The sequence below is a fragment of the Apus apus genome, chromosome 21 (assembly GCF_020740795.1).
Source record: "Apus apus isolate bApuApu2 chromosome 21, bApuApu2.pri.cur, whole genome shotgun sequence".
NCBI classification, from domain to species: Eukaryota; Metazoa; Chordata; class Aves; order Apodiformes; family Apodidae; genus Apus; species Apus apus.
The window spans coordinates 155,173-181,018 of NC_067302.1; the positions used below are offsets into that span (position 1 = coordinate 155,173).

Here is a 25,846-nt window from a genome sequence, read left to right on the forward strand (position 1 = left end):
GAGCAGCCTGATCTAGTGGGAGGTGTCCCTGCCCATGCAGGGGGGTTGGAACTCGATGATCTTTAAGGTCCCTTCCAACTAACCATTCTATGAAAACAGTTGAAATTCTATTATTCTGTGGCTCTTTTTTTTTTCCTAGCATTATGTGACCTAATTAATATTTCACAGGCAGCTCTTCCTGCTCGAGTTTTGAGCTGGGACTGACTTCCAAATGTTCTTTTTTGTGTATACATGGCCAGTGTAGTCCATGGTAGCATTAATCATGGATTATTAAAAGTGTGAGATAAATAGACTTCATAAGATGACAAGTACTTCCATAGATTTTCCAAAAATAGTGGCTAATTTGATGCCCAAAAGGCTGGCTAATGTTGCAGTCCCAATTAAAACATCACACATACCACACTTGCCAAGCAGGTGGAAGGAGGACATTCTGGCACTTCCATTTTGTAGCTTTTGTTCTTCCAGTGTGTGTTTTATTGTAGGAGTGATGAGGAGATTGCTAGCTTGATGCATTTCCACTTACCTGAAATGGTGTAGGAAGTTAAAATCAATTACATCTCAACACTGGAAGGTGAAGTTCAGTGTGGCTTGGATAGCACTGCTGACATCCAGCTCCTTAGAGGGCTTTTGTCTGCTAACAGTATTTGGTAACAAACAGACACATGGAAAAGAACTCTTTTGTATTGCTTAATATAATGTGAATTACTCTTTGTTTAAATACAGCTGCAGCTCTGGTTGGATAACCCGAAGATTCAGTTGACATTTGAGGCCACTATCCAACAATTAGAGGCACCTTATAATAGTAAGTCAAGTCTTCTACTACCAAAGCCATAATGCTTGTGTCATTGCTTTTCTTTTCTAGTTTTGGTTGGGGAAGAGTTTCTCAGAATTAAGAGAGGACTTCAGATGGGTCCTTGTTAGTGGAGCTCCATGGGCACTCATGCACAAAGCTCATGTTTCAGGATTGTTAGAGTTCATTTGTCTGGTAAAGAAATATATCCTTAGGAGCATTCCAAAAAGCTGGTAAAAAGATATGTTGTTAAAGCAGCCTACCTGCAAACGAATTCACATGCAGCTTTTAGTGCTTCATGGTGATATGCAGCTGTGAGATGGTCTTAATGATAAGATTTCTGGGAAGCATTGACAAGTTGCGTAGGACTTGAATGGATGGGCCATGGTGAAAGAAGGCAGTAAAAGAACAAGAAGTTGCTGCTTGCAAATGTAGGCCTTTCCATTCTTCTCAAAAAAGATCTCAGCCAACTGAAAAAAGAGTGTAGGGAAGCCACAAAGAAAGAAGAAGATAATTCTGAATTTAATGTGGACACACCGTGAAGTATTGCAAACTACTGAGTTATTGTGTTTATGAAAACTGCAGATGAGGCAGCAGTGTGCCCTGGCACCAGGAGGGCCAGCCCTGTCCTGGTGTGCATTGAGCAGAGCGTTGCCAACGGGTCCAGGGAGGGGATTGTCCCACTCTGCTCTGGTGCAGCCTCACCTGGAGCACTGCCTGCTGGGTTGGGCATCACAAAAAGGACATCAAGCTATTGGAGAGTGTTCAGAGGAGAACCACGAGGATGGGGAGGTGTCTGGATGGGATGCTGAGGTCACTTTGATTGTTCAGCCTGGAGAAGAGGAGGCTGAGGGGTGACCTCATTGCAGTCTGTGGTTCCTCACCAGGGGAAGAGATGGGGCAGGCCCTGATCTCTTCACTGCTGTGACCAGTGACAGGACTGGGGGAAATGGCAGGAAGCTGCATCAGGAGAGGTTTAGGTTGGATATCAGGAAAAGATTTTTCACTCAGAGAGTGGTTGAGCACTGAAACAAACTCCCCGGGGCAGTGGTCACAGCACCAACCTGCCTGCGTTCAGGAAGCCTTTGGATGATGCTCTCAGGTACATGGGGTGATTCTTGGGGTGCCCTACACAGGGTCAGGAGTTGGACTTGATCCTGATGGGTCCCTTCCGACTCAGCATGTTCTATGATTCTAAAAATACAAGTGAGAATTCAGTCCTGCGGTAACAGGTTTGCTTAATACTGGCAAATGGCAGTACAGTTCTGTGCAAGATCTCCAGAGTTCTGCAGTCAATCTGAGATAAGGTGTTCATCTGCACTAAACAAACAGAAGCATTTCATGTCCTGTAGAGCTTCTCAGGTAGCATTCCAAACTGCAGAATAGCATGAAAACACCTTGTGTGGAGGACAGAAGACAACATTGGCCTTCTTGAAGGAAATGGATTCTTCAGTAGGGCGGCTGGGGATGCCGAAGGGGATGTGTTTAGTGTGACTTTGCTGGGTTGCTGCTGTGATACGTTTGCTTGTGAGTATGTTTTCAGTACGTATGTGCTGCAGAATAATCTTAAAACATCACCCTTTTTAGGTGATACGGTGCTTGTCCACAGAGTGCACAGCTACTTGGAGCGTCATGGTCTAATCAACTTTGGTATCTACAAAAGAGTGAAGCCCCTTCCAAGTAAGAAACTTGAAAATTGTTTCTAATTGCAGTTTCGCTTTCTTGTTCGCTAATTTGTTAGGGTAAATTTTGGAGTGCTTCTTGTAGGCTTGCAATACTGAGAAAAGAACCAGAATGCCATCTGACTGTAGATGTTAATGTTTTTTTATTTTGGCCTGGCAAAGCTGTGTGTTTAAGTAAATAACTTCAAGAGGGAAAATGTTTGCAAATCTTCTGTAGATAATTTGGTGGCTGTCACTGTTTAATGAGTTATTCTTTTTTCTCATTTGAATAACAAAAGACCAACACGTGTTATGTGCTTATATGATACTTGAAAGTTACAACTGCTGAACTTGTCTGTCCATCTTAGGTTTTATTCTTCTGGGGCAGAAAGAAATAAAACTGATACTTTGTGCCAGTGTGATTAAAAAGAGTCAGTTTCTTTAAACAGTTGTCCTTCAGAAGTATTTTTGCTCCTGTTTTTGTCCTTGTCACAGCTGCAGTACTGGTGTATTTATCCTGTACCTGTCTCATTAAGAAAAAACATGAAGTTTTACTGTTACTTTATGATGTACATAATTACCTCAATTTTCTTTTTGTGGCTCTTGTTTTGTTAAATAGTTTGTTCTGTCTGAACTACCAATGAGAAGGAAGCTTCTTTTTGTTCTTGGTATCTCTTAAATGCAACTTGAACACAACTGCTTAGTAATGCACATAAAGAGCCTGTACCTTATTTTTCCCTTTCTTTAGCCAAGAAGACTGGAAAGGTGATCATTATTGGTTCTGGAGTCTCTGGATTGGCAGCAGCTCGCCAGTTGCAGAGCTTTGGGATGGATGTCACAGTCCTGGAAGCCAGGGTATGAATGTCTGTGGTATTTTCTTCTAGCTGGGAAATTAACCAGTAACCACACTCAGTACTGGCATTAGGGTCAGGATCCCAGCAGCATGCCCAAGCTCTGTAAGCTTGGGTATAGAGGCAGTGGGAATGTATTATTAAGTACTGGACTTGTCTTGCTGGTAAACAAGTGATTCTGCTCTCACGGGCAGTTGGCCAGTGCTTTCTCAGGGGTGGACTGCATAGTGAGGTGCCAGTGTCACATGCTTACAGGAGTAACAGGCTGGAATCTCCTTCCGTTAGAAACGGATTTTTCACTGGAAAGCAGAATGCAAGTCTGTATGTCAAAAACTTGCCCATTAAATAGAATAATTGTTTGGAATTACCGTGCAGTGTCAGGCAGATTTTTTTTCTTGCACCTTTTAAGCCTACATTAATTTATTGTTTATTACTGTGTACTTAACATAGGCTTTAAAGTTACAGAGAGCTACATTTTGTGTTCCATGAACTGGCTGATTGATCTTCCAGTAATAAGGTATTCTTTCCTATCCAGCCCTAAGTGGAAACTCTTTTTTTTTTAAAGTGGAAGTTTTTTCATATAATCTGATTAATTGAGAACAGCTTGATCCTATTTTAAAATAAATAAATCCCTTGACCTATTAAATTGGAATTGATTTTATGTTTTACTTGCTGACTTAATTTTCTTAGTATATTTGCTTCTTACACATTTGTAGCAGAGATTAAAATAATCTGGTTTAAGTTTTTTACAAGAGTAATGTTTCAGGCACTTCATTTAGGTAGTTACCACTCTTGTTGCAAGAACTGCTGCCTCTATGTTTCTCAGGTTCTATAGCACTAGAGCAAAGGAGAGTGCAATGATCTCATTGTTTAGGAGACTCTTGCACACCTTGTGGGTTTGCTTTGTTTCTTTGGGTTTTGTGGGGGTTTTTTGTGGTTTTTTTTTAAGCAGGAAGAAGATCCATGCTGTTACCTGCATTTTGTTCTGTGCATCTTTGTTATAATGAGTATGTAGAGCTGGCAACAGACATTTTAAAATAGCACATAATGCTTTTCAATCATTTTTCTCTAGACTGCTGCAATTGTTCTTGATTAGTCTGTGTGTTTTAATTTTTTAAGGCTGTCTGGTGTTTTCCCATGTTAAGATTTCAGTGATTCAGGTGGTAGTTCCTTTGTGTCTGTAATTTTTAGTCTATTAATTTACATGCTTTGAAGTTGTTTGTTTAATTGCTAAAAATCAAACTACATTTTTATAGGAAAGCTGTTTGGGATCTTTGCCCATTTGTAGTTGATATTTCTCTCCAATATCATCCTGCTAGCTGGACTGAGAATAGGAAAAGGCATTTTTTTTTTTCCTTAAGTAGAAAAAAATAGGAAAATAAGTATCATCCTTAAGTCAGCAGTATGGGTTAAGAATGAAAACCTTTTTTTCCTGCTTCTAAAATTAATTGTTGATTTGTGGTTATCTTCTTGTTTGATAGCTGGCTGTTCTGCTGAGAACAAATGGGAATAATTGGCTGATGGTTTTTCTAACCCTAAAATTTCATTTACTCAAGCACAGCTGAAGAACAGGTGCTCAAGGCCAGGTTCAATCAGGCTTGTGCAGACTGGTCTAGCTCATAGCAGGGAGGTTGGAACCTGATGATCTTTAGGGTCCCTTCCAACCTTCACCATTCTGTGATTCTATGATTCTATTACTAGATTTTTGTGGTAGGAAGTGAGAGGAGGTAAATTCATCTATCTATGGACAATGAAGGATTAGTTTTAAAATTTCAGGAGATCCTACTGTCCAAAGCAGGTTAGGAATCCTTTTTTTCTTACTCCCTTTTTTTTAATGCAACTTAAACATTTTATTCCTTAACAGGCAAATCAAGTGTTCATTTGCAGATGTTCTTGGAAAAGTGTACATTCTATTTATTGAACCTTTGGATAAGAAAATACTTAGACCATGTTCAGTAGAAGTTTCAGTGATGATATGTGAGATGTATTGCTGAATGTTACCAGAGGTTTAATATACTGTGCTTTTCAAAGGACCGAGTAGGAGGAAGAGTTGCCACCTTTCGCAAAGGGAACTACGTTGCTGATCTAGGAGCAATGGTGGTAACAGGACTAGGTGAGTTTTTCAAAATATAAAGGAGGGAGGAAGAAAATTGTGGGACAAGATACTACAAATATGAATCTTTTTCCTTTCATGTTGAAAATAACCCATTCTTTTGGCCTATTAAAAAGTAGATGTTCCAGTTCTGCCTCTTTGGCAGTTAGCATTTTTCATCAGTGGATCCAGAACAGACAATGGCCCATACTAAAACCTGGGAATTTTGTTGTCATGGCTTTCATGGGTCACTGAAGTAATCTCAGGTCATCAAACTTGTGCAGATGCATTCTTTTACAGTTCACTTGTGCTTAGTTGAATTATTTGCTCTTTCCTTGGCATGCTGTCCTTCTGTCTGTCTGTTCCTTTGCCAAATTCCTTCAAGGTGCTATCTATACTGGGTTCACTGCACTGGCTGAGCAAGTCTTCCTAAAGCTGTTTTAGCCAGCTGTTAGTGGCCTCTGAGTTCAGGTCCATGAACTACATTTTTTGGTGACTCTCTTAGTTGTTCCATTGGATCTTCCAAAGCATAAGCTTAAACTGAACACAGAAGTATGAATGTAGTAAGAGGATTAGTTGAGTAGCAAAGAGCAAAATAAATAAGAGCAAAAAAATAGCAAGGTTACAAGATAGGAGAGGCCCCAAAGAGAGGGAGTATATTTTTTCATTTACTCAGCAAAAAAGGAGAGGATGGGAATGAAGAGCAGAGCCATTCGGGAGAGAAAGACCTTCTTAAAGTCAGGATTTAAACCCCAAAAGTCTTTTATCTAAGTGATTTCAAAAATAATTGTAAAAATAATAGCAAACAAGCCATACTTCTTCCTATTTATGATGTTTTTTGAGATGTCATCAGTTATTGATACTGGTTACTCTGCCTAGAAAATGGGCAAGTGTTTAGTGTATAATATCCTTCAGTAATGCAGTGAAATACTGTAAATCCTATAATAAAAACCTGGGTTGTGGTAATTGCCATGACTTAGCGTCTGTGTTATGATTAGACTTATTAAGTTGTGTACAGAAACTGTTTACAAAAAGTAGTGACATTCCAAAGTCTTGGTAAAGCAGAATTAAGGTCACCTAGTGAAAGACACTAATGTTTTTATCTTTAATTGTCAGGGATGTTTTCTTTTCCAAAGAATTTGCCCTTTGCCTTGAATGAGGCAGTTTATACTATGGAGAAAGAAATATTTCTGTAGTGAAAGAGATGGTGTGAAGGGCATCCTTCAATATTTCTGAATCTGGAAGAGATGTGAGGAGCGAAGACTGTTGAAGGAGTTGAGCTTATGCTTTGGGAAAGTGAAAGACTGAAGTTTGGGGATCTTTTTTGTTGAACTTGAAGCACAAACTTATTTAGCCATACTTCAAAACTCTATTCTGCTTGTTCAGTCACCTCTCTGAAGACAGGAAGGTATTAGGGTGGCTAAATTTCTCCCTCTATTTTGAACTGAGGCTATGGGTTTGATTGGATTGCAGAACCAGAGAACATTGGGAAGCTAGATCTGAAAAACTTTTCCCAAAGTTAATTTTGTGGAGGAAGCCCATGTTGCCTCTCGCCCTTTTGTGTCTTCCTTTTCCTTTCCTGTGCTGTACTTACAGAGCAGCTTTGATGCTTAGTGATTCTGAATGCTTAAAGTTGATGCTTTCTGCCTTTTTTATGTTTCTACATGGAATCCTATAGATTGTTTTCTAATCTGTTTAGTTGCGCATCTCCCAGGTACAATTGGTATATGTGGTTCATCCTCAGATTGTGTTCACTCATGTTACTTGTTGGAGTTCCACTGGTGTTTTTAGGGACTAAATCTTTGTGTTCCATCTCTATGTCACCACACTTTCAAAAGCTCTAGAAGTTACTTTGCTGCTATGGGAGCTTTCCTTGGCTTTTCAAAAACACTCTACTTGCAAACATTTTTTGAAGATATATTTACGGCTGTAAACTCTCAGTTGCACTAAAGTTGCTGCCACCCTAGGACTCTGCTTTTATAACCAGCCCTTTTTACATACAGTCATTTAAGTGTTGGTGGGCAAGGGGTTTTTTTCATGACCTTGTTGCAATAAGTGCTGTGAAGAGTACACCTTTTGCTAGTGTTATGCTACTTCACTGGAATGCATTTTGCACTAGAGCTGGTATGTTTGGTCTCTGAAATTGCTTTAACTGTGGGATTTTTATCAAATTGCAGACAAACTTTGCAGGAGTACTCTTAACTATACAAAGTATTTTTCAGGAGGAAATCCCATGGCTGTGGTCAGCAAACAAGTGAATATGGAATTGGCTAAGATCAAACAAAAATGCCCACTTTATGAAGCAAATGGACAAGCTGTAAGTCTCATACTGTTTTCATTAATCTTTTAGAAAGAAATAGTATCTCAAGTGTATCTGTTGTAAGGCAAATGATCTAGAGAAGAAAGGTTCCAGGAAGAGGGATTAATAGCAGTGCATCTCTATTTTCAGACAGTGTAGGAATATTCTAGTATATCCTCTGAGGTGTGTCTGTTATTTTAGTCTTTGCAATGGTGTTCCCTAATTTTAAAAGACTTCTTTCTGAAGAAGTAAAGATGAAATCAAATTCTCTGCATATAGAATGGGATCTCAATAATTGCAAGTTTTGCATCCTTTATTTGTGGTGAGTTGTTTTCCTGAAAAAATTTACCATTGGGGTTCCAAGTAGTTTGGGAAGTTCTGTCTACACAGCTGCTTAAACTTCTGAATGAGGTATTGATGTCAGCTGTGAAAAGGTAGGCAGCACAAAGACCAAAATGTCGTTTTGCTTTCCTTTCTTCAACCTAACTTCACGTTTCTGGGAAGTGTGCATTTTGTAATGCCATTTTCAATTGTTGTCCACCAGGATCCTCACATCCTTTTCTTCAGAGCTGATACCCAGAAGTCAGTCCTCAGCATGTTCTGACATGTGCATAATTCTGTCACAGTTTCAAGGCTTTGCCTTGGAATTTCATCAGGTTTTTGTCAGCCCATTCACCCAACTTGTTGAGATTACACTGAGAGAGAAGTTGGGAGGTGGGAGAGCAGACCTCACCCATAAAGTCTTGAGGCAAAGTAGAATTTATTGTTTTAGCATTTTCTATATCCATTACCTCTAGGTTCAGCAGGAGGTCTGCAGTCTGTATGATCCTTTTTTGCTACTGTCTATGTAGAAGGCCTTTCTTCTTTCCTCCTTATGTCCATCATTTCAGTTTCAACCCTGGCTGACTTTTGGTTTTGCTGGTGCCAGCTCTTGCATCAACCTTCAGAAGACCTATCCTTCATCTTTTCATCCAGAAAAGATCTTAGAAATCTAATAGTTCAGGGAAGTCTGCCCTGTGTCTCTGGCAAGCCCCTCCTCAATCTTAAGGCAGGGCTTAGTAGTAGCAAGTCCTCTTTCTTCCACTGAGATAGAGCAGTGAGATACTAATAGAACTTCCCAGTCAACACAGGGTGTGCTTTGAGTTAGGGGTGAACAACAGTTGAAGAGCCATCTGATAGTCATGGGGATAGATGGGCACTGTTAACAGCACTTTGCAAGCTCTTTTTACTCTGGTTAGCAGTCATACCAGAGCTTTACCAGGATTTCTGAAGTGTGTGCTTTTTTTTCCTCCTCCTTGTGCTGATCTTTCCTTTGTATTCATAAGTGTTTTCACTCTCTCCTTTATTTAGCCTAGACTGGGTTTAACAGATGTTAATACCATGTGGTGCCTGCTCTTTTCAGCATGTGCTAACAGATATTTCCATGCTGGCAGCAGGAGACACTATTTAAATCAGTGCCTTCAGTACAGTAAAATGCCACTCTTCTGGAAGTGTCCAAAGTGTCTTGCAGTGCTTCCTCCTTTATCCTAGAGAATCTGTGTTGGTAGTTTAGTCGCACTGACCACTCCAAAAAGATAAGTTACTGTCTGTCTACTTTACCAAGCTGGGCTAAGCTTTCCAAAGTTTTGTGATTGTGTAGAGCCATCCTACCATCAGAATGGTCTTTTGTCCCATTGATAGGTTTCTGGAACTTCAAACACACCTTCGAGTCAGGAAATTTTTGTGTGCCTATAAATTCATTTGCTTTCTTCATTCAAGAGAAGTCTTTTGACATCATGATTTGCCAATTCTTGTAGCTCTTTGGCCAGACATCCTAGCAAAGTGGCATGGCGTTGTACAGACCTTGGTGTCTGACCATCTGAGAGAGTCAAGGCTATTGAATTTCTCTTTACAAGGGCTATTCTCAGCTACATTTTTGTTTTACTCTGGAAGTGTTTCTGTACTTCAGGGTATGTGATACCCTTTTATTTTGAGCATGGCTCTATGAATTGATCTGCACCCTGCTGTACTTATTCCTCTGATTCAGGGAGTAATAGCATTTTGAGTTTGTTAAAAGATTATGTGAATTTACACTGCTCTAGAGAAAGTAATCTGTGTCATTGTTCTGGTTTCTTTTAAAATTTTCTTGTATTTTCATTTGTCAAGTGTCTTGTCTCTGAGGCTTTGAGCTCTGGTGACCTGTCATAGAATGTGTGGGGTTGGAAGGGACCTTTAAAGGTCATCTAGTCCAGCCCACCTGCAGTGCACAGGGACCTTTTTAACTAGATCAGGTTGCTCAGAGCTTTTTCAAGCCTGATCTTTAATGTATCCGGGGATGGGGCCTCCACCAACTCTCTGGGTAACCTGTTCCAGTGCCTCACCACTCTCATAGTAAAGAACTTCTTCCTGATATCCAATCTAAATCTACCCTGCTCTAGTTTAAGGCCATTGCCCCTGGTCCTATTGCTCCTTGTCCTTGTAAACAGCCCCCAGCTTTCCTGGAGCCCTTGTTTGCTCATGTCCCAGCTTTTTGTCCACCAGAATCCCCAAGTCCCATTCCACAGGGCTGCTCTCTACCACATCATCCCCCAGCTTGTATTGATCATGAGGACTGCCCCTACCCAGGTGCAAGACCTTGCACTTGGTCATGTTGAACCTCATGATGTTCACATGGGCCCAGTTTGCCAGCTTGTCCAGGTCTCTCTGCATGGCATCCCATCCCTTTGATGTGTCCATTGCACACCCAGCTTGGTGTCATCTGCAAGCTTGCTGAGGGTGCCCTCGATCCCACCATCTGTGTCATTGATGTAGATATTAAACAGCACTGATCCCAGTATGGATCCCTGAGGGACACCACTTGTCACCCTCTCCATCTGGACATTGAGCCATTGACCACCACCCCCTGGATGTGTCCATCCAGCCAATTCCTTATTCACTGAACAGTCCACCCATCAAATCTCTATCTCTCCAGTTTAGAGAGAAGGATATTCTTAGCGACCTGGTTTAAGCACTGGACTTGGTAGAGTTAGGTTAATGGTTGGTAGAGTAAGGTTATGGTTGGACTTAATGATCTTAAGGGCCTTTTCCAACCAGAAGGAATCTGTGATTCTGTGCTTTTATAGGGGATCATGTCAAAGGCCTTGCAGAAGTCCAGATAGATGACATCCACTGCTTTTACCTTGTCCACAGATGCAGTCACTCCATTGTAGAAAGCCACTAGGTTAGTAAGGCAGGACTTGCCCCTAGTAAAGCCATGCTAGCTATCTCAAACCACCTCCCTGCCTTCCATGTGCCAGGAAAAATACAGAACTTCAAGGAGGATCCGTTCCATGATCTTCCTGGGCACTGAGGTGAGCCTGACAGGTCAGTAGTTCCTGGAGTGCTCCTTCCTGCCCTTATTTAAAATAGGTGTATTGTTTCCCTTCATCCAGTCACCAGGGGCTTCCCCTGACTGCCAGGACTTTTCCAATATCAGGGAGAGTTCCCTCAGGACTCTGGAATGTATCTTATCAGGTGCTCTAGACTTATGTATGTCCAGATTTATTTATTTTTTTATGAATAATATACTAAGAAGAAAGTTTGTTCTTTTGACTTCTAGGTTCCAAAAGAGAAAGATGAAATGGTGGAGCAAGAATTTAATCGTCTGCTGGAAGCTACCTCCTATCTTAGTCATCAGTTGGATTTTAATGTTCTCAATAATAAGCCTGTCTCCCTCGGGCAGGCTCTGGAAGTTGTCATACAGTAAGTGACCTTTGTCTTTGTGGTAGGCTTTCCTATTTTGGGGATGGTTTTCCTCAAGATACCTAAACCAATTGTGCTGCTCCTAGTGTAAGCAATTCCCACTTCATCCAGCTGTTTGGTCTCTGCTGAGTTCTTGTTTGTGTAGGTGTTTATTGTTTATTGAAGCAAAATATGCCAAGGGTGGTTAAAGGAGAAAACATCTTTTCTTGAAAGCTTACTGAAAATCACTACTACAGTAATTGATAATGGATGATTGATTTAGTATTTATATACATCCAGCCCACTTAATTTGTAATATGCCTTTTAATAATACTAGGTAACTTCATACTTAAGTTTTAGCTAGTCGAGTATCCTTTATTTACAGAAACTTGTGTTAGTTTTCCCCTTGCCATACAAGTATTTACTAAAATATCCCATTCCATGTGCTTTTATTGCATTGCACTCCATAGATTGTGACAGTGAATTTTCTCAATAACAGGAGGATTTTATGATGAACTGACTCTCACTCCTCACCTTTTCCAGATTGCAGGAGAAGCATGTGAAGGATGAGCAAATTGAACACTGGAAAAAAATTGTGAAAACACAGGAGGAATTGAAAGATCTTCTTAACAAGGTCAGATGGTGACATTTAGAAAAAGAGGATAGCATTGTGTTCCTCAGAAAGTGGCAAAAGATGAAGAAACTTATACTGAAAGATATAAAAAGGTGTTAATTTAAGACCTGCCTAGAAGAACTGTTATGTCAAAGCAGTTTCCAGTTTTGGAAGAGAAGCACTAATAAGTGATTGGAAGACTGTAAAACAAATACAGGAAAAGAAAGGGAGAGGTGCTGTGTCATAACTTCCCTTTAGAGATATTGATAATGAACTGAGGCTTTTGGGAGGCTGTTTTAAAATGTTGACTTTCTTTACCATAATCTGATTTCCTATTTACAATGTTTTTGGTTGTAGTAAACGACATTTTCCTTCTCCAAGGATATTTCTTAAGTTGAAAATCACAGAATGTTGGGGGTTGGAAGGGACCTCCAAAGATCATCAAGTCCAACCCCCCTGCCAGAGCAGACCAAAACTAGGGCAGGTCACTCAGAAAGGCATCCAGACAGGTCTTGGAAGTCTCCAGAGAAGGAGACTCCACAGCCTCTCTGGGCAGCCTGTCCCAGGGCTCTGTCACCCTCACAGGAAAGAAGTTCTTCCTCATGTTGAGCTGGAACTTCCTGGTCTCCAGTTTGAATCCATTGCGCTTCATCCTGTCACAGGGCACAAGTGACAAGATGTTGTCCCTGCCTTCCTGAGCACTCATGTAATTACAGACATTAATTAGATCCCCCCTCAGTCTTATCCTCTCTAGACTGAACAACCTCAGGTCTCTCAGCCTTTCCTCATCAGGCAGATGTTCCAGTCCCTTCATCATCCTTGTAGCCTCTATTGCACCCTTACCAGCATATCCCTGTCTTTCTTGAACTGAGGAGCCCAGAACTGGACACAAAACTCCAAGTGAGATCTCACTAGGGCTGAGTAGAGGGGGAGGAGAACCTCCCTGAGGGCAGCTCTTATATCCTAAGTTATTTGCAACATGTTTTTTAGAAATCAGTTGTGTTGGGGTTAAGCCACGTTGTTTCAGGGTTGATGGTATTTATTGTGGTTTCTTGGACATAGAATTATATATAAGTAACATCTGCCAAAACCAGGAAATATCTTTGATATAATGACATTGTTTGAGATTAATATCCATTTTACACAGTATCTTTCATGAAATCTGCCTTCCTTAATTTTTTTTTCCTTCTCCCTTTTCCTTACTGCACCTGAAAAAGATGGTTAATTTAAAAGAGAAGATTAAAGAACTTCACCAACAGTATAAGGAAGCATCAGAAGTGAAGCCACCTAGGGATATCACAGCAGAATTCCTTGTGAAAAGCAAACACAGAGATCTGACTGCACTTTGCAAGGTAAAGGATGACATGCACACAGTACTTAAATGAGTGGTTTCTTTAGGACTTTGACAGCCAGATAAATTTAGCCAATATAAATGTTTCCACATCTCTAACTCTGACCCAAGACTCTGAAGAGAATGTGATTGGTGGTAACTCTGGGTTGAAACAGGACTGCATTAAGTACCTTTTAGGTACCTGTTTTTCATGGCTCATGATGGAGAGTATTAACACATTGAAGGCTCAGTGTTAGTTAACAGTCTGTGCTGGCCCATATCAGATTGCTTTGAATATTTTGAAGGGTAAATTTTAGGTTAGACCTAGTCATTTAGTACTGCTGGGTCTCTTAGTATTCTGTAAATGAAATCTGTGTTTAAAGAAATATATTCTTTCTTTAAGACAAAAACAGTAGTTCCTTGAATAAAAGGCTTCTTTCTATGCAAAGATTATCAATTTGAGAGCTCTATCTTGTCAAGAAAAGTTAGTCCCCCCACCCTGTGTATCATGATGTGGAGATACGCCTTAAGAAGGAAATCTTATAACTGTTCTTTCTTTGATAGTGAAAGACACCTTCCTAACCCCAGTCAGAAAGAACCAAGGTGAATTTTTCAGCTACTTGTTCAACAGAAGATACATACCTTTATTTGGAAGCTCAGTATTTGTGTATACATCAGTAGCAGCTCCCAGCTGTGTGCCCTTGTCACTGTTATTTTACCTTGAAGGAAGAAAACTGTTGCCTTTAGTTCTGCTAATGTTTTTAAAATGAGAAAAAAAACCACACCTCTGAACCAGGCTTGGATTGGATAATGTCTTTGCCTTTTGCATGACTGTTTCTGCAGTGTCCACTAAGTTTGATATTAACTATAATCTTTTAAGAGAGAAAGAAGAATAGAAGGAACATTTTGTGCAATATGAAGAAGCTCTCAGTGCTGTAGGAACCCTTAAAATACCAGGACTGTAATGGATCTTCTTGTTCTTCAAATCTGAGTGTTTAAACTCCTGAAATCTTCACATACTAATCTTTTCAGCAGTGTGGCATAGTCTTCTGGGTATTTAAACAGTAGAAGGGCAAAATATGCTGGATTAAGTGTTGAAAAAAATACTGAACTTCATTTAGATTCCACTAAAACCATGAATCTTGCACTGATTTATCTTGAGATTAGGTCTAGTCTGCTGCTACATGGTGATGTTTTAAGTCATTTTGCCTGTAAACTGATTTCAATCTTAGCTTTTGATCTTTTTAGGAGTACGATGAATTAGCAGAAACACAAGGAAAGCTGGAGGAGAAGTTACAAGAACTTGAAGCCAATCCACCGAGGTAAAGATACAAAAACTATAAAAGTAAATACTCAAGAAAACAGGGGTTTTAAAATTTCAAAAATGGTATGGTTTGTTTTAATGATGGTAACTCCAAGAATTAAAGAGGTGTGAACACAAAGTTCAAGCTACCTCAGCTTTAGAACTTACCTTCCTTGGTTCCAGAGGTGACTCAGGCAGAAAAGGTGTTCTCACCTTGGGTGCATTTCAGTAGAAATCCCAACTGTAACTAGTGTCTGGTGTCAGGAAGCCCTTGAGATGTGAACTCTTCATTAATAATGACAGCACACTATTGTGGGTTAACCTGGTGCAACCAAGGTCCACAAGGCTGCTTGCTCAGTGCTCTCCACTGGTGTGGGGAAGAGAGTCGGAAGGGTGGAAGTGAGAAAACTTGTGTTCAGATAAAGACAGTTTAATAGGTAAAAAAGCAGCCATGCACATAAGCAAGGCAAAACAAAGAATTCTGCTTATTTTGGCAGAGTATTATTTTGTGCTCTGTGTCAGTATATCAGATTTTTAGTTGTCTTGTTTACACATGCTATGAAAGCCATGATTTACGTAACTTTTATTTCTCAAGCTGAGATTCTAGCTTTACTTAGAATATTTTACATGAACTCTACTTTGAAAATGTGAATTTTCTGGGTTTTTTATATTCATTTTCCATGAAGGAGGTCTCAATGTTTGAAACACAATCTGCTAGTGTTCTTTAATTATTTGTTTTTCTAATTTCTCCACTAAGGAGGAACTCAAAAAAGATTCAATAAATTTTCAAGAGCAATGCATTTGCAACATGTTACTCTGGCAAACTAAATGTCTTTGTATTATTTTTGTTTTTTTTCTAGTGATGTTTATCTGTCATCAAGAGACAGGCAAATACTTGACTGGCACTTTGCAAACCTAGAATTTGCTAATGCTACACCCCTGTCTACCCTTTCCCTGAAGCACTGGGACCAGGTAGCTAATGAATCTATTCATTCAGCAATATACTAAAACTTCAGCTGTATTTACTGCATTTTCATGGAAGCTTCTCTGTGTTAAGGTTCTAAACACATAAGTGCCATCTGCTTCTATACAGATTCTGAGCATTATTATTATTTGTTGGTGACATTCCAGACAGCTTTTGTTAGTGCCAAAACGATCTGTAATGATACTGTCTGCTTGTCCCAGTTTGACCCAGGATCAGCAATTGAATCAGTGACAATAATGCTCTGAATCCCCTCCCTCCTCCTCCAGGTAGGGAAGGGGAGAGGGAATAGAGAGAGACTTCCTGGATTGAAAACTAAACTAGGCAGCTTAAAGAGTAATGATACAAGGAAAAAAGTACAATTACATACAAGTGTGTTCAGGAATGTGCAAACCCCTCTCGCCTCCCCACCCCAGCAGCTCCCCTGGCATCTCCTGAGCTGTGAGCAGCCCCGAAATGTCCCGGAGCTGCTGGAGAGAGGGCAGAGCAGCCAGGAGCTGAGGGGAGAGTGATGAGGGGCAGGGATGCACGGGCCTGGGGATCAACGGGGATGGACAGACAGAGTCCTCCCTGGACACCAGCCATGGAAAGGAGAGAAGGGGAGAAGAAGCAGGAAGGGGCTTGACTTCCATGATCCCCGACCTCACACCGAGCTCACATGGATACATGGAATGGAATACTTGGGTCAATTTGCTGTCCATCTGGTCCACTTCTCCCTGCAGTGGGGCTGCAGATACAACTCTGCTCCTGTAGCATCCGAAATGGAAGCAGATTCAATAAGCAGAGCTTATTGGTCTCTCAGCTGCAACACAAACATTCCAGTGTTATCAGTCCACTGGCAGGAAAACTTGCTGCTAGTGAAGAGAGCTCACAAAATGAGAAAAAAATCAGTAAAAGGAAAATTGGCTTCTTCCTGGCTAAAACCAGGACACTACTGAAAAGTTCCTGTATGACTTGAGTCATAAACAGGAAGGATTTCCAATTTATTTTACTCACTTTTTCAAAAAAATTTTTGGAAACATTTTGCCATTGTGTAGAGTTGCTGATTATTTTCTGTTGAATTACGTTATTTAATTATAAACACATGCTTTTATGAATCTTCATTTCAGGATGATGACTTTGAATTTACAGGCAGTCACTTGACTGTGAGGAATGGATATTCCTGTGTGCCTGTAGCCTTGGCAGAAGGGTTGGATATTAAATTAAACACAGCAGTTCGTCAGGTTCGCTATACAGCATCAGGTAAATTTAAACCCCTCCTCTGGAAGACTGCTATGAGGGAGGGTGATCATAGAAATTAGATTTCCAGTGGTTCTGGAAGCAGATTTGAAGGCTGACTTCATAAAAACACACCCATTATACATTTTGGGTTAGATAAGCAGCCACGTTTCTTATGGTGATTGTTTAGGGAGCTGTTAGAGTTTTATTAATCTTGAATGGTTTTTACTTATTTCTTGTTTGACTTAATAATTTTCAATTGTTTCAAAATTTACTAATTCATAAATCTGTATTCATTCTCCCGTTTACTTAATTCATTGATTGGAGTGTTTGGAGTAAGTGGTTTTGGACTGCTTCAGGTGTGTTGCCACAGGATCTCATTTATCTCAGTATAAATGAGTGTAATATGTACTCAAAGGAATGCATCTTTTTATTCTTCAGAACATTGGGCTTGGGAAACTGTCAGCTGGGAGAGCAATTCAACAAGAGGCTCACTCTCTACTTGCTATTTATTTATGCATATGCATTCTATGATTCTATATTTATGTATCATTTACTGGTCTAGATTAACCTTTAGGCTATTCTCAGTATGGCTGTTTTCAGATGCTGTGTAATTTACACTTTCTGGGATGTGGCCAGTAACATTCACTTGCCTGCAGTTTAAGTAATTGTTATTGTAAAGCTGTCTCCATAAACAAAATGTTTTCTGATGGGGATATGTTTTTATGGTAGTTTCTTTAATTTTTAATCCAATGCTCTTGTCTCCTGGCCTACTAAATGATTGTTTTTCTCTCTCGCCTTTCCAGGATGTGAAGTGATAGCTGTAAATACCCGATCTACTAGCCAGACTTTTATTTACAAATGTGATGCTGTGCTGTGTACTCTTCCCTTGGGAGTATTGAAACAGCAGCCTCCAGCAGTACAGTTTGTGCCACCTCTTCCTGAGTGGAAAACTTCTGCAGTGCAGCGCATGGGTTTTGGCAACCTTAACAAGGTGACTTGGTCATTGAGGGAACTGCAGCAGACCTGAGGTTGCAATAGGTAGAATCTGGAATATGTGGTAGATGAGAGGAAGCACGACTTGCCCATTTCTGTTTTGCTAGATTTCCATGCTGAAAATGATCTGAAGAACTGCAAGGACCTCTTCTCTATTTCCCACGCAGTTTTTAAACAGCTAAATTTCAGAAGTAGGTTGACTCAGTATGTTTGCTGTAGCTTGTTAACCAGCAAATTGGTGAACTTTGAGAGCATAGTAACCTATAGAAGGCAGTATAGGTGTACACCTTTATGTATGTGCAATATATATTCACTAGATTTTCCTCTCTTGATCTTTCCGGTGATAAACATAAATGACTGTAATTGTCTTTTGTTTTTTCCCTTGTGTGCTCTTCCTAACTCTTGATTCTTTTTGTTTCTAGGTTGTATTGTGTTTTGATCGTGTCTTCTGGGATCCAAGTGTCAATTTGTTTGGTCATGTTGGTAGCACTACAGCAAGCAGAGGAGAACTTTTCCTGTTTTGGAACCTGTACAAAGGTAGCTGTGGTGCATATCTCTTTCTGCCAGTGTCTTTGTGTAGTTCCAGATCTAGAAGGCACCACCAACTTGCAGACAATTCTATAGTAAATTATGGTGGAATGTGGACAAGTAGGGGTTTACTAATGCTGAATTCCAGACTATCAGTTGCATTGCTGCCTATCTCCTGTAACATTTGCTTTCTTATAGGCTACTTTTTTGCCTCGCACTTTGGTGAAGTTGTCCTGTGACTTACTCTGTGTTATCTTCAATGTTTCTAGTAAGCATTTAGTTGCCATGCTATTCTGAAACATTTTTTCTATCCTTACTGTACTGTGTTAAGAAAAAAAAACACCAAAACAAGCCCTACTCTAACATGTTCATTTAGTATTAGAGAAATACAGCAAATAATGTGTGTTTGCCAAAGGGCAGTGTTGTCTTACTTAAGTATTGACTTTGTCAGGAATGTGTAATGTATGATATCTTCGTGTACTGGTCAGGGCAAACCAAAATCCAGAGAACAGAACTGCTCTCTGTGACTCCTCTCCACCCTCCAGGGGAAGATAAAAGGGGAATAAGGAAGAGAGACTTCAAGACTGGAAGTTAAAACTGGAACAGGGAAGGGACTGTAAAATGTGAGATAAGTAAGAAATAATCACAAAAGCCAATATCAATATTCACTGATGTAAGTGTCTGAGGGTCCCTTGCAGCAGGGACCACTCAGGAAGAAGGTCCATTGCTCTTCACAGCACGCAGTGGATTCAGATCCTGCAGAGCACATGGAGAGCTTGTGAGAAACGTTTGTCGCGCCAATGAGCAGGCCCACACAGATCCTTCAGCGAAGCACAGTTTATTTACATTCTTGCAAGAATGGGTGACCTAAGCAAGTAGGCACACCTATAGCAAGGTGAATAACGGTTTATATTCCCTATTCCTGATGCAAAGTTCCATCCCCTGTTTCCCCACTGACTGGGTACTCCAGGGTTTACAGCCTATCAGACGCTTCAAATTATCCTATAAGTTTCCCACCCCTATTTACACATTCCATTCTAGCAGTTTACTTTTTACCTTTTAAGGTAAAATGTTAACCTTTCTTGCCCCCTTGGCTGTCTTCCCAATTAACAATCTACTGGTGTCATCCTGCCCTGAGAAGCAAGATAGAAGTAGCTTTGTTCGGCCTTATCTTGGGCCATAAATCCTTCTCCATGTTCAGATCCCCCAGATGGAGCCCAGTTAAGTCCCTCAGTTTCTTGGGCCGTAAACCACTCTTGGTGTAATTGAAATGTGCAGATATCTCACTTATCTCAAGCAAACTATTATATTCCTAACACTAAAGTATATATATGTGCTCAAACAAACTATATGTTCCTAACACTAGAATATATATATGTGAACCAAACCCAACACTACGTTTCTAACACTAGAATGCAAAATCAACACTACATTTCATTTCTAACAAGCTGATGATAAAGGGCAAGAAATGGGATAGAATCCTGACTCCTCTGTCTTCTGGATCCCTCAGGGTCCTAAACAGCCTCTCTTGAGGTTCATATACTGATACCACAAAATTATCCTCGGACCCTTCAAGCCATAACAGTTTTGTTCTCAAAGAAAAGGGTGATTTGTTTTTGAAGTGTTTCTGAATTAAAAGCCATTCCTTAGTTCATGAGTTTCTTTGAAATTGAGCTTCTCTCTGGCCACTTTGAGCTCTTTGAAGATTCTTTGAGCTTTTCCCCTCCTTCACTTCTCATGCAAATGGGACTGGTATCCCAATTGTACTTGTTTGGTTTGGTGGGTTTTGGTAGTGGAGGAGGGGTCCCAGAGGTGGCTCCTGTAAGAATCTGAAAAGCTTCCCGATCTCCAAAACCTCTGGCCAACAGAGCCATTAGAGAGGCAATAGGTAAGGCCTCTGTGATTAACAGGAAAAAAGGGAGGAAACCTGAGAGCAAAGGCAGCAAATCAGAGAGCAGAGTCATGAGCAGTGCTGTTCTATGGGGAAGGAGAGTGAGGAGGTGCCTGAGCAGAAGTTCCCCTGCAGCCTGTGGTGAGAAGGCAGGTTGTCCTCCTGCAACCCATGGAGAAGCAGGGTGGGGTAGATGTGGATGGGCAGGCCGTGAACCTGAACCTGCAGCTGTAGAGGACAACAAGCCAAGGGAGGTGGCTGAGCCTGAAGCAGCCTGTGGCTCTGCAGCCCATGCTGGAGCAGTTCCTGAGGGAGGTGGGAGGGACTCATGGTGGAGGGTTTGTGAAGGACTCTCTCCCATGGAAGGTACCCTGTGGAGAAAGAGGGGAAGACTAGAAGGAATCCTTCTCCCTGAGGAGGAAGGAGCGGCAGGAACCACCAGCCTGTGAACTGGCTCTAAACCCCATCCCCCGGTGCCGCTGGGGGGAAGGAGGGAGAGACATGGGGAACAAAGTGATTTGGGCCCAGGAAAAAGGGAGGGGTGAGATATTTAAGCTCTGATTTTTGTTTTATCTGTGTCCTGTTTGTATTTGATTAGTGGTAAAGTAAATGGATATTTTTTTCCCCAAGTTGAGTCTGTTTTGCCTGTGACCATAACTGGTGAGTGAACCCTCCTTGTCTTTGTCTCAACCCATGAGCTTCTAGTTGGGTTTTTGTCCTCCCCATTCCACAGAGTGTGTGGTGGGGGTGATGAGTGAGGGGGTCATGTGGCTGATTCTTTCTTGTCAGTTAGGCCCAAACCACAACACCCATTTAGTCTTAATTTTGAAAATTTCAGCTTCCTGGATATTTTTCAAGTTGAACTGACAGTATGAAGCTAAACCTCTTTTATGGGGCTGTCTGTCTGATTTGGGATGATTTGATAACTCTAGATGAGCCTCTTTCATCTGCAACCTGAAGTCATTTATGGTACAGGTGACATCACTGCCCAGGATTTCAAACCTAAGTGTCTAGGATGTAACAAAGATAAATTACTTTTTTTTCCAGATGTAGGGAGTACTATTGACGTATATTCTCTTACGTGGCGGAGTTGCAGAGCTCAATGCTTGTAGGTTATCCTGCTTCATTTTCTCAGAGGGCTACAGCACAGCCTTTACAGAGTATCAAACACTCCAATTTCAGTGGAGCAGATTTTGCAATAACTCCATTCCTCTTGCTGAGCATTACCATTCCAGCTTGACAACCTGCAGACCCATCCATATGGTTAAGATATAATGTGCCCTGGAGGAAACGCAAGATGTGATGTCTCAAATTTGTTGAATTAATTACCTTGTTTCCCATTTTGAGCAGCAAAATGGCTGTGACTGTAGACTGTGACTTTCAGACTGACAAATAATTTTAGAACTCTTTAGAAAATGCTTAAACAGGTAAACGTTATTGCTCTGCCTGTTTCTACAGCTGGACTTTGCCATTAGTAGCTTTGTTTTATCTGCAGCTGGTGTTTGCCACCGGAAGATATTTTCCATAAGCATACTGTTCTTTTTGTTCCCATTTGTCATATTAAAAGCAGAGATGCAGTGCAGTGAGCATTATGAAATCAGTTATTTTTCTTTCTTGTCCCAGACTAGCTGGCCTGTGCTCTTGGTGTGTCTTGCTCCACCATACTGTTTGGACTATGGTTGCAACTACCTCAAGATGGAGAGATGATATCAGCACAGGGCAGAGGAACTCCTTGCAGAAATCCTCAGTGTTGGCTGGAAGTCCAGTGACATTTTAACCTCTTGCTTTTTTGCCTGTCTCTTCTATTTTTCCTGGAGATGTAATGGAAGTGAAGACAGCCTTTCTCTCTTGTCATTGTTTAGTGGTTACTCACTGATCTCTGAATAAACTACATTCTCTCCTTGCTACTTGGTATCAAGGCGTAATAAATAAATATCACTGTCACTTTTGTGGAGCAGTGACACGTTTATCATGTAAGAAGCTTTCCTGAGCATCACTTTGATATTTGTGTAACAAGAATTCCCAATGCCTGTGGATGATAGTAAACAAGTTTTTGATTTTTTCCTTCAATTGATTGAAAGACTAGGCTTAGTCTTTCAGAAAATTGAGTTTAATTAAAGGAGCCATACCGTATCTTTTTTTCTCTAATAAACTGCATCTAGTCCCAGAGGTTCTGTGTATTGAAGTGTCTTAATTGTATTGTGAGTAGTGTCATTATATTTGTAGTAATAACAGCCTTAGTAGGATAACTTCTTCAGAATTCCAAAGATTTTTGGTTTTAGCTAGAATATGTTATTGGGTCTTCCAATGTGAATGTATACCAGAAGATCTCCATATATACCAGGATATAAGGAATTCACTAATTATATTGGAAACCTCTACAACAGTTAAAGCCAGATTTTTAACAAAGACTTTATTTCCCATTTCAATATACTTGACATATGTTTCTTGCTGTAGTTTTTCCTTTGCTAAATTTAGGAATTCAGAAATATCTCCAGGAGGAGAAAGATCAACTGAGAGAGTTTTTGTTAACTGTGCTTGAGTTGTCTTGTAAGTGCATGTTCCTTGCCATTGGTTTGTTTTGGTAGCTCTTCAATACTTACCTAAGATTTTCCTTGAATTAGTGACCACCAAAAGATATGCTTAGTCTTACCATGGTTGGTTACAGGTAAAATGATCTTATCTTATTAGTTTGTATATCCTGTGGTCACATTAAGACTCTTCGCTACAGCATCATATGGACAGCTGAGTTATTTGGTGTCTGTCCATTTGACTTGTGAATTCCTCTCAGACTTGCTGCTTTCCTGGATGATGATCTACCATTTGTGGTTTCCAGTCCACTGATATTAGTTAATGTGAATGTGGATGGGTACTGAAGAAATCTAGATACTTTATATGAGTTAAGTACTTACACAGGTAACTTAACTGCAATGTTGATGTTAATTGTACCTATACTAGATGGTTTGGAAAGTACTGAGTTCCCTTAAGTGTAGCACAGATGACTGCTAAGTCCCAGTGGAAACTCATATGTCAAACAGCTGATGCCTTCACTAAAGAAAACCTTTCTTCTCTTCTCTACTTCCTAATGTGTGTATTTATCAGTTCTCTTTGTAATTCTAAATAATACCATAGCATATATTAATCCATTTTACTTTTGGTAATTAGATCTGATGGTGGAAGATGAAGTTTCTTTAGTCTTTAACCTCATGACTTAGCTGCAGATCCGTGCCTATTCAAGTTCAACTTGTCTGATTAAAATGTTCCATTTCAATAATTCATTTGTTTTTTCTTTCTGCTTTCCACCTCATCCCCAACCCCAGCACCAATTTTGTTGGCCTTGGTAGCAGGAGAAGCAGCAGGGATCATGGAAAATATCAGTGATGATGTCATTGTTGGACGTTGCCTTGCCATCCTGAAAGGTATATTTGGTAGCAGTGCTGTGCCACAGGTTAGTGCAGACAGTGTCTGTGGGGACCTTCTCAGCATTTCAGAGTGTACTACAACTCTCAGTAGCTTGACTGCAGTGTGGAGCTCTTAGCTGCATGTACCACCTTTGGGTTGTTCAGAGTTTTTTGGGAGGAGGGGTTGTGTGTGGGTTTGAGGTTTGTTGGTTGGTTTTGGTTTTCCCAGGTTTTTTTTATTCTTTTGGATTGGGTGCATTTTGTATGGGTTTTGTGCTTTTGGGTTAATTTGGGGGTTTGTTTGGGGTTTTTTTGAGAAGATTGTCTTAGACTGACTAAGACTTTAGCTTTTCCAGAGTGTCAAATACTTCAGTTAGTTTTCTACCTTTTACATTTCTGGAGTTACAGCAGAGCTGTCCATGGCTAGTGAGAGCACTGATTAGATACTCCCTGCCATGTTCTGCACCTTCTCTAAAGAGCTGTAAAGCTCTTGACCAGTGAACTCCACAAAGATGTTGGTTTGGCTGGAAGGTGACTCGAGGGGGGGAAGAAGAGAGTAAAGGCAGTCTTTCATCTGGATCAGCTCCTTATGCAGCTAGCCAGTGGTTATTTAGGCACAAGAAGTGTTAAGAGAATGGTTAGTGAAGAGGGAGTTTAGAAAATAATTAAATATTACTTGGGGAAAAAAAAAACAGCTTGCATGCTTGGGACATGAATTTGAAAAGTCTTATAGCTGTTCAACCTACAGTGTGTGTGACTTAGTTGAAATCTTGGTCTGTTCTCCTAACAGGCAGTGTGGGAGCAGTTTTTACAAATGGCATTGGTTGTAAATAAATAGTTCTCCTCTGCTGGGATTTCTATATAGTACAGTAATAAAAAAAAGTACATGGTAACTTTAACGTACCAGTGTTCTCTGAGCATTTGGTCAGGTGTAAATTGGACTGTTTGCTTGCTTGGTATTTCACATGAGGAATAAATTCACTTCATTGTCTTGGTTGTAGAGCTCTTCTTTATCACGGTTTTATCATCCCCAGTATTTTACTGCTTTCTCTATGATGGACAGATACTCACAGCTGATCGTAAGCATAGATTTTATAGATAATGAGTGGAGCAAAAGCTGTGTGCAGTAGATTGTGGTAATATACTGGAAAGAATTAAGGTATTGCCACTAAAGACAAGTTATTTACGGTACTATGTGTTATCATGCAATATAAACTTGGAGTTCTACCGTTAACATCAGCCTAGGGAATTTTTGTCTTTTATTCTTGCAATGTGTATCTTTTGTATTTTGCACTAACTGTAGAACTTGCACTGGGTAAACAACTGAAGTTTCTGTCTTGTGTCAGCCTAAAGAGACGGTGGTGTCCCGCTGGCGTGCGGACCCATGGGCCCGGGGATCATATTCCTATGTAGCAGCTGGATCTTCTGGAAATGACTATGATTTGATGGCTCAGCCAATTACTCCAGGGCCAGCCATTCCAGGTGCTCCTCAGGTGAGAGATTTCTCAGTTCTTTTTAGAAAATCCTCAACAAGTTTAGATAATGTGCATCTTCTGATGAACGTTTAGAACCTGTAAAATAAGTTTTCCATCCATGATTTCTGCCTTCCAGATTTGGTGTAATTTGTTTACTAGAAAAGAGCATTTTTATTCAGAAAGTCAATTTGGTAATGTCTGAAGAGTCTTATACATTTACTGGGTTTCATACCCCATATTTGTGTTGTCCATCACCATATTTAAGAGGGTTGTAGTGTCTTGAAAGAGGGTGAAGGCCAGAGTGAGAGTAACTGGAATCAAAAGGTCCCACCCAACTAGGGAGTGAACACGGTGAAGGTATAAGTAATTTCCAGTGTTTTGAAAGCACTAGCAGAGAATGATGTATGGGTCTGGCTTTATTTAGGATTTTTTCCCAGTGATAAAACTCTAATAAACATAGCCATGGATAAATAATTCTCTGCAGAGTATAATATATAAATAGAATAGAACCCCTCATAGGGGTTGGAAGGGACCTCTGAAGATCATGGAGTCCAACCCCCCTGCTGCAGCAGGAACACCCAGGGCAGATCACACAGGAACGTGTCCAGATGGGTCTTGGAAGTCTCCAGAGAAGGAGACTCCACAGCCTCTCTGGGCAGCCTGTCCCAGGGCTCTGTCACCCTCACAGTGAAGAGGTTTGTCCTCATGTTGTGTGTG

The 25,846-nt window shown here is 40.5% G+C and overlaps 1 protein-coding gene across 4 annotated transcripts in view; it reads left to right on the plus strand.

Annotated features, from left to right (window-relative positions):
- The window catches only part of KDM1A (lysine demethylase 1A), a 43,687-nt gene that overhangs the window by 13,760 nt on the left and 4,081 nt on the right, over window positions 1-25,846 (plus strand). For 2 of the 4 annotated variants that reach the window (XM_051637998.1, XM_051637999.1), the window contains 15 exons: window positions 724-802; window positions 2,378-2,470; window positions 3,200-3,306; window positions 5,334-5,415; window positions 7,617-7,711; window positions 11,271-11,413; window positions 11,936-12,026; window positions 13,223-13,357; window positions 14,584-14,657; window positions 15,499-15,610; window positions 16,730-16,862; window positions 17,645-17,832; window positions 18,257-18,371; window positions 23,574-23,701; window positions 25,001-25,147. In XM_051637998.1, the coding sequence (XP_051493958.1) occupies window positions 724-802; window positions 2,378-2,470; window positions 3,200-3,306; window positions 5,334-5,415; window positions 7,617-7,711; window positions 11,271-11,413; window positions 11,936-12,026; window positions 13,223-13,357; window positions 14,584-14,657; window positions 15,499-15,610; window positions 16,730-16,862; window positions 17,645-17,832; window positions 18,257-18,371; window positions 23,574-23,701; window positions 25,001-25,147 (1,722 nt within the window). The other 2 variants (XM_051638001.1, XM_051638000.1) reach the window with 2 other exon arrangements.